The 12,453-nt window shown below is 45.0% G+C and overlaps 1 protein-coding gene across 1 annotated transcript in view; it reads right to left on the reverse strand.

Moving 5' to 3' along the window:
• COLGALT2 (collagen beta(1-O)galactosyltransferase 2) overlaps positions 1-12,453 on the reverse strand; it is a 328,242-nt gene that overhangs the window by 26,228 nt on the left and 289,561 nt on the right. Inside the window, exon 9 of the mRNA XM_069737258.1 lies at positions 98-230. Within this exon, the coding sequence (XP_069593359.1) occupies positions 98-230 (133 nt within the window). The remainder of the gene's footprint in view (positions 1-97; positions 231-12,453) is intronic.

A 12,453-nucleotide genomic window follows, 5' to 3' on the forward strand; every position in this document is an offset into this window, starting at 1 on the left:
AACAACTCAAAACAGTCATTTGCATGAGGCCTAATAAGTGTCCTACAAACGATCTCTTTGTTCCTGTGGGAGATTTCTCAGCAGTTTATTCTCTCACCTCTTTCCAAACATAGTAATGGCTGAGAAAGCATCCAATTTCACCCCTGGTCAGCGTTCTCCCAGAGTAGGGGTCTTGATATCCCGGTAAGACATCTATATTCAGCGTCTTAATTTGACTTTCATTAAGGGCCCTATTAAGTAAATTATCATGGATGGTTACATAAGAAAATGATTATATTCTTAGACATGAATTTCTATAATTACTGTACTATCGCTCACATACTACGGTAACGATACCATTAACCTTAAGCCGTATACAGTGTTTATGGTAACAGCATTGCCCAGCTAAAGCTGCCGACCTACATCCACCCATTCAGCAGTGTAATTCCAGGAATACAGGTGTCACTATATGTTCCCGGCTCTGCCTTAATAATAGCGCCATTGATCGGCTCCGTACAGCAGCAGGAATGTACTACATGCACATGCCGCTTCCTGTTTTCTTACTCCGCCGCATCACTGAGTGCTCATACTGGTGAATGCAGCTATTCAGTGATCATAGGCCAGACATCGGACAGATAGCACCACAGGACTAAAAGGATATGGTAACCTTTGGCACACTTTTACAACTATGCATCAAATATGTCAAACATATGTAATGTTAGCATAGAGTACAAAGAAGAGTTTGCGTGTATTTTTATAGAATTAAACCATTTACAGAAGTGTAGTCTACCTATTGCACACCGCATTGTCTTTACAAAGGGGAGACATTTGGACAATACTGGAGAGCAACTGCACAGGTATACCCCCTGGGGCCCTCAGATCAGCGGTGGTCTCTAGTACCATGCCATCTGACTGGGGACGCAACTCTGCACTTACAGTACTGTTTTATAGAGGGCTCTCGCTGCCGTCTTCCCCTAACTCTCCAAGTAGTCAGACCTCCATAGTATTCTTTGCTAGGGGAATACAGATATACAGTGGGGCAAAAAAGTATTTAGTCAGTCAGCAATAGTGCAAGTTCCACCACTTAAAAAGATGAGAGGCGTCTGTAATTTACATCATAGGTAGACCTCAACTATGGGAGACAAACTGAGAAAAAAAAAATCCAGAAAATCACATTGTCTGTTTTTTTATCATTTTTTTTGCATATTATGGTGGAAAATAAGTATTTGGTCAGAAAAAAACAATCAAGATTTCTGGCTCTCACAGACCTGTAACTTCTTCTTTAAGAGTCTCCTCTTTCCTCCACTCATTACCTGTAGTAATGGCACCTGTTTAAACTTGTTATCAGTATAAAAAGACACCTGTGCACACCCTCAAACAGTCTGACTCCAAACTCCACTATGGTGAAGACCAAAGAGCTGTCAAAGGACACCAGAAACAAAATTGTAGCCCTGCACCAGGCTGGGAAGACTGAATCTGCAATAGCCAACCAGCTTGGAGTGAAGAAATCAACAGTGGGAGCAATAATTAGAAAATGGAAGACATACAAGACCACTGATAATCTCCCTCGATCTGGGGCTCCACGCAAAATCCCACCCCGTGGGGTCAGAATGATCACAAGAACGGTGAGCAAAAATCCCAGAACCACGCGGGGGGACCTAGTGAATGAACTGCAGAGAGCTGGGACCAATGTAACAAGGCCTACCATAAGTAACACACTACGCCACCATGGACTCAGATCCTGCAGTGACAGACGTGTCCCACTGCTTAAGTCAGTACATCTCCGGGCCCGTCTGAAGTTTGCTAGAGAGCATTTGGATTAATCCAGAGGAGTTTTGGGAGAATGTCCTATGGTCTGATGAAACCAAACTGGAACTGTTTGGTAGAAACACAACTTGTCGTGTTTGGAGGAAAAAGAATACTGAGTTGCATCCATCAAACACCATACCTACTGTAAAGCATGGTGGTGGAAACATCATGCTTTGGGGCTGTTTCTCTGCAAAGGGGCCAGGACGACTGATCCGGGTACATGAAAGAATGAATGGGGCCATGTATTGTGAGATTTTGAGTGCAAACCTCCTTCCATCAGCAAGGGCATTGAAGATGAAACGTGGCTGGGTCTTTCAACATGACAATGATCCAAAGCACACCGCCAGGGCAACGAAGGAGTGGCTTCGTAAGAAGCATTTCAAGGTCCTGGAGTGGCCTAGCCAGTCTCCAGATCTCAACCCTATAGAAAACCTTTGGAGGGAGTTGAAAGTCCGTATTGCCAAGCGAAAAGCCAAAAACATCACTGCTCTAGAGGAGATCTGCATGGAGGAATGGGCCAACATACCAACAACAGTGTGTGGCAACCTTGTGAAGACTTACAGAAAACGATTGACCTCTGTCATTGCCAACAAAGGATATATTACAAAGTATTGAGATGAAATTTTATTGCTGACCAAATACTTATTTTCCACCATAATATGCAAATAAAATGTTAAAAAAACAGACAATGTGATTTTCTGGATTTTTTTTTTCTCAGTTTGTCTCCCATAGTTGAGGTCTACCTATGATGTAAATTACAGACGCCTCTCATCTTTTTAAGTGGTGGAACTTGCACTATTGCTGACTGACTAAATACTTTTTTGCCCCACTGTATCTCTATAATGACAGTACTCTATAGGTAAAAAGTGGAAGAGTAAAAGTTGAAGATTTTTTCCAAAAAGTTATTAATAAAAAAAGGTGCAAATCAATATAACACAATACTGTAATGACGAATTTGTAATAAACTTAATAAAAAGCTCTACAATCCAGTAGATAACTAAAACATTAATTATGTCATACAATGGCATGAATACATCATTTATGGTGATCAGGAACTCACGTCAATACAAATGGTGCAATTGTTTTTTTTTCTGCATTTAAATCGTAATAAAAGTTCACATTAATATACAAATGCTTGCATATCTGAATGGCAAAACTGTGCCTAAAAAATACAACTTATGTATTATAAATTATCATTCATATGGCTATGAAGGAGGGAGGGTGAAGACAAAGAAAAATTTCCATCAATACAAGTAAATTTCCATCAATACAAGTATTAAATAAAAAAAAACAACTGCACAACATACAGCTTAAGGTACAAAAGGAAAATGAAGCCAGCTCACCACATTACAGGTGCACGAGAACTCCGTACTGATGCGACGAAATGTAACAGAAAAAAAAAAGGTTCTTTGTTCCAGCTCTTTGATAAAGATCGCTGTTCCGATCGAAACGCGTCGCCTGCTATCCCTGTGTGCACATATGGTGCGGTCTTGGAGAATGTCTATTGTCATGTTTTAATTATTGGAATAAAATTTTGAAGATTTTTACCCAAGTAGCGGGAACAAAGAACCTTTTTTTATTTTCTACAACATACAGCTGCCTCTTTCCTTTAACAGGACAGTTTTTGTCCTTCATGATAAAAAAATGTAAGAAAGTACGGTATATTGTGCTTTTCTTTTTGCACATACAAGTGCTTCTCACAAAATTAGCATATCATCAAAAAGTTAATTTCAGTTCTTCAATACAAAAAGTGAAACTTATATATTATATAGAGTCATTTGTTATGACCTGGTGGTAAGGACAATAATGGACCTGGTGGTTAAGAGCATACGGAATGACCTGATAGTTACAAATAATATAGGACGAGCTCTGAGACGTGGGAACTCTGCTGACCGCAATCCCTAATCCTATCACACACACTAGAAATAGCCGTGGATTGCTCCTAACGCTCCCTATGCAACTCGACACAGCCTAAGGAACTAGCTAGCCCTGAAGATAGAAAAATAAGCCTACCCTGCCTCAGAGAAATTCCCCAAAGGAAAAGGCAGCCCCCCACATATAATGACTGTGAGTAAAGATGAAAATACAAACACAGAGATTAAATAGATTTAGCAAAGTGAGGCCCGACTTACTGAACAGACTGAGGATAGGAAAGGTAATTTTGCGGTCAGCACAAAAAACTACAAAAAGACCACGCAGAGGGCGCAAAAGACCCTCCGCACCGACTCACGGTGCGGAGGCGCTCCCTCTGCGTCCCAGAGCTTCCAGCAAGCAAGACAAAAATCAAAATAGCAAGCTAGACAGAAAATAGCAAACTAAAGAAAAACAAGCAGGAACTTAGCTTCTGCTGGGAAGACAGGTCACAAGAACGATCCAGGAGTGAACTAGACCAATACTGGAACATTGACAGGTGGCATGGAGCAAAGATCTAAGTGGAGTTAAATAGAGCAGCCAGCTAACGAATTAACCTCGTCACCTGTGGAAGGAAACTCAGAAGCCGCAGCCTCACTCACAACCAACAGAGGCAGCCCATGGACAGAACCAGCCGAAGTACCATTCATGACCACAGGAGGGAGCTTGACAACAGAATTCACAACAGTACCCCCCCTTGAGGAGGGGTCACCGAACCCTCACCAGAGCCCCCAGGCCGACCAGGATGAGCCAAATGAAAGGCACGAACCAGATCGGCAGCATGAACATCGGAGGCAAAGACCCAGGAATTATCTTCCTGACCATAACCCTTCCACTTGACCAGGTACTGGAGTTTCCGTCTCGAAATACGAGAATCCAAAATCTTCTCCACCACATACTCCAACTCCCCCTCAACCAACACCGGGGCAGGAGGATCAACGGATGGAACCACAGGCGCCACGTATCTCCGCAACAACGACCTATGGAATACATTATGGATGGCAAAAGAAGCTGGAAGGGTCAAACAAAACGACACTGGATTGAGAACCTCAGAAATCCTATATGGACCAATGAAACGAGGCTTAAACTTAGGAGAGGAAACCTTCAGAGGAACATAACGAGACGACAACCAAACCAAATCCCCAACACGAAGTCGGGGACCCACACAGCGCCGGCGGTTAGCGAAACGTTGAGCCTTCTCCTGGGACAATGTTAAATTGTCCACCACATGAGTCCAAATCTGCTGCAACCTATCCACCACAGTATCTACACCAGGACAGTCCGAAGACTCAACCTGCCCTGAAGAGAAACGAGGATGGAAACCAGAATTGCAGAAAAACAGCGAAACCAAAGTAGCCGAGCTGGCCCGATTATTAAGGGCGAACTCAGCCAAAGGCAAAAAGGACACCCAATCATCCTGATCAGCAGAAACAAAGCATCTCAGATATGTTTCCAAAGTCTGATTAGTTCGTTCAGTTTGGCCATTTGTCTGAGGATGGAAAGCCGAGGAAAAAGACAAATCAATGCCCATCCTAGCACAAAAGGCTCGCCAAAACTTCGAAACAAACTGGGAACTTCTGTCCGAAACGATGTTCTCCGGAATGCCATGTAAACGAACCACATGCTGGAAAAACAATGGCACCAAATCAGAGGAGGAAGGCAATTTAGACAAGGGTACCAAATGGACCATTTTAGAGAAGCGATCACAAACCACCCAAATGACCGACATCTTTTGAGAGACAGGGAGATCCAAAATAAAATCCATAGAGATATGCGTCCAGGGCCTCTTTGGGACCGGCAAGGGCAAAAGCAACCCACTGGCACGAGAACAGCAGGGCTTAGCCCAAGCACAAGTCCCACAGGACTGCACAAAAGAACGCACATCCCGCGACAAAGACGGCCACCAAAAGGATCTAGCCACCAAATCTCTGGTACCAAAGATTCCAGGATGACCAGCCAACACCGAACAATGAACCTCAGAGATAACTCTACTAGTCCATTATCAGGGACAAACAGTTTCTCCGCTGGGCAACGGTCAGGTCTATCAGCCTGAAATTTTTGCAGCACCCGCCGCAAATCAGGGGAGATGGCAGACAAAATTGCCCCCTCTTTGAGAATACCCGCCGGCTCAGGAACACCCGGAGAGTCGGGCACAAAACTCCTTGACAGGGCATCAGCCTTCACATTCTTAGAGCCTGGAAGGTACGAAACCACAAAATCAAAGCGGGAGAAAAATAGCGACCAACGAGCCTGTCTAGGATTCAACCATTTGGCAGACTCGAGATAAGTCAAATTCTTGTGATCCGTCAAGACCACCACGCGATGCTTGGCTCCTTCAAGCCAATGACGCCACTCCTCGAATGCCCACTTCATGGCCAACAACTCTCGATTACCAACATCATCATTGCGCTCAGCAGGCGAAAACTTTCTAGAAAAGAAAGCACATGGCTTCATCTGTTGTGAATTCTGTGGCTGAATTCACTCCTGTGGTCACAAGTGGTACTGCAGCTTCTGAGCTTCCTCCCTCAGGTGTTCTGGTGAGCTCGTTGGCTGCTTTGTTATTTAACTCCGCCTGATTCTGTCTTCCTTGCTCCTTGACAATGTTCCAGTGTTGGATCTGAGCTTCTGGATCTTTCCTGTGGCCTGCTGCTCTGCTTAGATAAGTGCTTCTTTGCTTTTGTTGCTACTTTTTCTGTCCAGCTTGTCTATTCGTTTTGCTGGAAGCTCTGAAACGCAAAGGGTGTACCGCCGTGCCGTTAGTTCGGCACGGTGGGTCTTTTTGCCCCCTTTGCGTGGTTTTTTGCTTTAGGGTTTTTTGTAGACTGCAAAGTTCTCTTTGCTATCCTCGCTCTATCTAGAATATCGGGCCTCACTTTGCTGAATCTATTTCATCCCTACGTTTGTCTTTTCATCTTGCTAACAGTCATTATATGCGGGGGGCTGCCTTTTCCTTTGGGGTATTTCTCTGAGGCAAGTCAGGCTTGTTTTTCTATCTTCAGGCTAGTCAGCTCCTCAGGCTGTGCCGAGTTGCATAGGTATTGTCAGGCGCAATCCACAGCTGCCTTTAGTTGTGTTTAGGATAGGTTCAGGTATTGCGGTCTACAGAGATTCCACGTCTCAGAGCTCGTTCTATTGTTTTTGGGTTATTGTCAGATCACTGTATGTGCTCTGATTGCTGGCACACTGTGTCACTGGATTGCCTACATAACAGTACAAGGAGCCAAACCTAATGATTCTCAATAGAGGGAAAAAAGAAGTTCTGACATCATTTTTTTTTTCTCAGCTCTGTGTTCAGTCTTTTTTTTCCCCTAGACATTTGGGTGTTTCAGGACACAGGTGTGGACATGGATATTCAGGGTCTGTGCTCTTCAATGGATAATCTTGTTACAAATGTACAAAGGATTCAAGATACTATTGATCAGAAATCTATGTTAGAACCAAGAATTCCTATTCCTGATTTGTTTTTTGGTGATAGAACTAAGTTTCTTAATTTCAAAAATAATTGTAAGCTATTTCTGGCCTTGAAACCTCATTCTTCTGGTAATCCTATTCAACAGGTTTTGATTATTATTTCTTTTTTGCGCGGCGACCCTCAGGACTGGGCATTTTCTCTTGCGCCAGGAGACCCTGCATTGAGTAATGTCAATGCGTTTTTCCTGGCGCTCGGATTACTTTACGATGAGCCTAATTCAGTGGATCAGGCTGAGAAAAATTTGCTGGCTTTGTGCCAGGGTCAGGATGATATAGAAGTGTATTGTCAGAAATTTAGGAAGTGGTCAGTACTCACTCTGTGGAATGAATCTGCGCTGGCAGCTTTGTTCAGAAAGGGTCTCTCTGAGGCTCTTAAGGATGTCATGGTGGGTTTTCCTATGCCTGCTGGTTTGAATGAGTCTATGTCTTTGGCCATTCAGATCGGTCGACGCTTGCGCGAGCGTAAATCTGTGCACTATTTGGCGGTATTGTCTAAGATTAAACCTGAGCCTATGCAGTGCGATAGGACTATGACCAGAGTTGAACGGCAAGAACACAGACGTCTGAATGGGCTGTGTTTCTACTGTGGTGATTCCACTCATGCTATTTCTGATTGTCCTAAGCGCACTAAGCGGTTCGATAGGTCTGCCGTCATTGGTACTGTACAATCCAAATTCCTTCTATCCATTACCTTGATATGCTCTTTGTCATCGTATTCTGTCATGGCGTTTGTGGATTCAGGCGCTGCCCTGAATCTGATGGATTTGGATTATGCTAAACGTTGTGGGTTTTTCTTGGAGCCTTTGCGGTGTCCTATTCCGTTGAGAGGAATTGATGCTACACCTTTGGCCAAGAATAAACCTCAGTACTGGACCCAGCTGACCATGTGCATGGCTCCTGCACATCAGGAAGTTATTCGCTTTCTGGTGCTACATAATCTGCATGATGTGGTCGTGTTGGGGTTGCCATGGCTGCAAACCCATAATCCAGTATTGGATTGGAACTCTATGTCGGTATCCAGCTGGGGTTGTCAGGGGGTACATGGTGATGTTCCATTTTTGTCTATTTCGTCATCCACTCCTTCTGAGGTCCCAGAGTTCTTGTCTGATTATCAGGATGTATTTGAAGAGCCCAAGTCCGATGCCCTACCTCCGCATAGGGATTGTGATTGTGCTATCAATTTGATTCCTGGTAGTAAATTCCCTAAAGGTCGATTATTTAATTTATCCGTGCCTGAACACGCCGCTATGCGCAGTTATGTGAAGGAATCCCTGGAGAAGGGACATATTCGCCCATCGTCATCACCACTGGGAGCAGGGTTCTTTTTTGTAGCCAAGAAGGATGGTTCGCTGAGACCGTGTATTGATTACCACCTTCTTAATAAGATCACTGTTAAATTTCAGTATCCCTTGCCATTGTTATCTGACTTGTTTGCTCGGATTAAGGGGGCTAGTTGGTTCACTAAGGCCTCTTTCACACTTCAGTTATTTGGCGTCAGTCTAAAACCGCCATTTTCCTCAAACAACGGATCCGTCATTTTTTTTGACGGATCCGTTATTTTCCCATAGACTTGCATTAGCGACGGATTGTGACGGATGGTCGTCCGTTCCATCCGCCATGCGACGGATCCATCGAAATTTGGCGGACGTTTTCTGAAAATAGACGGACATTGTAACGTTTTTTGTCAACGCCGAAATGGCGGATCGCGACGGATCCGTCGTGTCCGCCATTCCATAGAATGGGCGCCTATGGGCGACGGATCCGCCGCAACCGTTTTTCGGCGGATCCGTCGCCCCAATCCGTTTTTTCAATTGCGCATGCTCCAAAAAGTAGATACTTCTCCCAGACAACCCCCAAGTAACTGATCCGTCAAAAAAACGGATCCGTTAGAACCGTTTTCGCAACAATTGTGACGGATCCGTCAATCCGTCACTATGTCGGTAGTGACTGACGCCAAAAGACTGAAGTGTGAAAGAGGCCTAAGATAGATCTTCGTGGTGCGTATAATCTGGTGAGAATCAGGCAAGGAGATGAATGGAAAACTGCATTTAATACGCCCGAGGGTCATTTTGAGTATCTAGTGATGCCGTTCGGACTTGCCAATGCTCCATCTGTGTTTCAGTCTTTTATGCATGACATCTTCCGTGAGTATCTGGATAAATTCCTGATTGTTTACTTGGATGACATTTTGATCTTCTCAGATGATTGGGACTCTCATGTGAAGCAGGTCAGAATGGTTTTCCAGGTCCTGCGTGCTAATTCCTTGTTTGTGAAGGGATCAAAGTGTCTCTTCGGTGTGCAGAAAGTTTCATTTTTGGGGTTCATCGTTTCCCCTTCTACTATCGAGATGGATCCGGTTAAGGTCCAAGCCATCCAGGATTGGACTCAGCCGACATCTCTGAAAAGTCTGCAAAAATTCCTGGGCTTTGCTAATTTTTATCGTCGCTTCATCTGTAATTTTTCTAGCATTGCCAAACCATTGACCGATATGACCAAGAAGGGTGCTGATTTGGTTAATTGGTCTTCTGCTGCTGTGGAAGCTTTTCAGGAGTTGAAGCATCGTTTTTGTTCTGCCCCTGTGTTGTGTCAACCAGATGTTTCTCTTTCGTTCCAGGTCGAGGTTGATGCTTCTGAGATTGGAGCAGGGGCGGTTTTGTCACAGACAGGTTCTGGTTGCTCAGTGTTGAAACCATGTGCTTTCTTTTCCAGGAAGTTTTCGGCTGCTGAGCGTAATTATGATGTGGGCAACCGAGAGTTGCTGGCCATGAAGTGGGCATTCGAGGAATGGCGTCATTGGCTTGAAGGAGCTAAGCATCGCGTGGTGGTATTGACTGATCATAAGAACCTTACTTATCTCGAGTCTGCCAAGCGCTTGAATCCTAGACAGGCCCGTTGGTCGTTATTTTTTGCCCGCTTCGATTTTGTGATTTCGTACCTTCCGGGCTCAAAAAATGTGAAGGCGGATGCTCTGTCTAGGAGTTTTGTGCCCGACTCTCCGGGTTCATCTGAGCCGGCGAGTATCCTCAAGGAAGGAGTCATTGTGTCTGCCATCTCCCCTGATTTGCGGCGAGTGTTACAAAAATTTCAGGCGAATAAACCTGATCGTTGTCCGGCGGAGAAACTGTTCGTCCCTGATAGGTGAACTAGTAAAGTTATCTCTGAACTTCATTGTTCGGTGTTGGCTGGTCATCCTGGAATCTTTGGTACCAGAGAGTTAGTGGCTAGATCCTTCTGGTGGCCATCTCTGTCACGGGATGTACGTACTTTTGTGCAGTCCTGTGGGATTTGTGCTAGGGCTAAGCCCTGCTGTTCACGTGCCAGTGGGTTGCTTTTGCCCTTGCCGATCCCAAAGAGGCCTTGGACACATATTTCGATGGATTTCATTTCTGACCTTCCTGTTTCTCAAAAGATGTCAGTCATTTGGGTGGTCTGTGATCGCTTTTCTAAAATGGTCCATCTGGTGCCCTTGGTTAAATTGCCTTCCTCCTCTGATTTGGTGCCTTTGTTCTTCCAGCATGTGGTTCGTTTGCATGGCATTCCTGAGAATATTGTTTCTGACAGAGGTTCCCAGTTTGTTTCAAGGTTTTGGCGAGCCTTTTGTGGTAGGATGGGCATTGACCTATCTTTTTCCTCGGCTTTTCATCCTCAGACTAATGGCCAGACCGAACGAACCAATCAGACCTTGGAAACATATCTGAGATGTTTTGTTTCTACAGACCAGGATGATTGGGTGTCCTTTTTGCCGTTGGCTGAGTTCGCCCTTAATAATCGGGCCAGCTCGGCTACCTTGGTCTCTCCATTTTTCTGCAATTCTGGGTTCCATCCTCGTTTCTCTTCAGGACAGGTTGAGTCTTCGGACTGTCCTGGTGTGGATTCTGTGGTGGACAGGTTGCAGCAGATCTGGACTCAGGTAGTGGACAATTTGACCTTGTCCCAGGAGAAGGCTCAACTTTTCGCTAATCGCAGACGCCGTGTGGGTCCCCGACTTCGTGTTGGGGATCTGGTTTGGTTATCTTCTCGTCATATTCCTATGAAGGTTTCCTCTCCCAAATTTAAACCTTGTTTTATTGGTCCGTATAGGATTTCTGAGATTCTCAATCCTGTGTCTTTTCGTCTGACCCTCCCAGACTCCTTTTCCATACATAATGTATTCCATAGGTCGTTGTTGCGGAGATACGTGGCACCTATGGTTCCATCTATTGAGCCTCCTGCCCCGGTTTTGGTGGAGGGGGAATTGGAGTATATTGTGGAGAAAATTTTGGATTCTCGTGTTTCTAGACGGAAACTCCAGTATCTGGTTAAATGGAAGGGTTATGCTCAGGAAGATAATTCCTGGGTTTTTGCCTCTGATGTCCATGCTCCAGATCTTGTTCGTGCCTTTCATGTGGCTCATCCTGGTCGGCCTGGGGGCTCTGGTGAGGGTTCGGTGACCCCTCCTCAAGGGGGGGGTACTGTTGTGAATTCTGTGGCTGAATTCACTCCTGTGGTCACAAGTGGTACTGCAGCTTCTGAGCTTCCTCCCTCAGGTGTTCTGGTGAGCTCGTTGGCTGCTTTGTTATTTAACTCCGCCTGATTCTGTCTTCCTTGCTCCTTGACAATGTTCCAGTGTTGGATCTGAGCTTCTGGATCTTTCCTGTGGCCTGCTGCTCTGCTTAGATAAGTGCTTCTTTGCTTTTGTTGCTACTTTTTCTGTCCAGCTTGTCTATTCGTTTTGCTGGAAGCTCTGAGACGCAAAGGGTGTACCGCCGTGCCGTTAGTTCGGCACGGTGGGTCTTTTTGCCCCCTTTGCGTGGTTTTTTGCTTTAGGGTTTTTTGTAGACTGCAAAGTTCTCTTTGCTATCCTCGCTCTATCTAGAATATCGGGCCTCACTTTGCTGAATCTATTTCATCCCTACGTTTGTCTTTTCATCTTGCTAACAGTCATTATATGCGGGGGGCTGCCTTTTCCTTTGGGGTATTTCTCTGAGGCAAGTCAGGCTTGTTTTTCTATCTTCAGGCTAGTCAGCTCCTCAGGCTGTGCCGAGTTGCATAGGTATTGTCAGGCGCAATCCACAGCTGCCTTTAGTTGTGTTTAGGATAGGTTCAGGTATTGCGGTCTACAGAGATTCCACGTCTCAGAGCTCGTTCTATTGTTTTTGGGTTATTGTCAGATCACTGTATGTGCTCTGATTGCTGGCACACTGTGTCACTGGATTGCCTACATAACATTCATCACCGAGCCATCAGAACTTCTTTGCGACAAAACAGTCCCTGCTCCAATCTCCGAAGCATCAACCTCGACCT

The sequence above is a fragment of the Ranitomeya imitator genome, chromosome 8 (genome assembly GCF_032444005.1).
Source record: "Ranitomeya imitator isolate aRanImi1 chromosome 8, aRanImi1.pri, whole genome shotgun sequence".
NCBI lineage: Eukaryota > Metazoa > Chordata > Amphibia > Anura > Dendrobatidae > Ranitomeya > Ranitomeya imitator.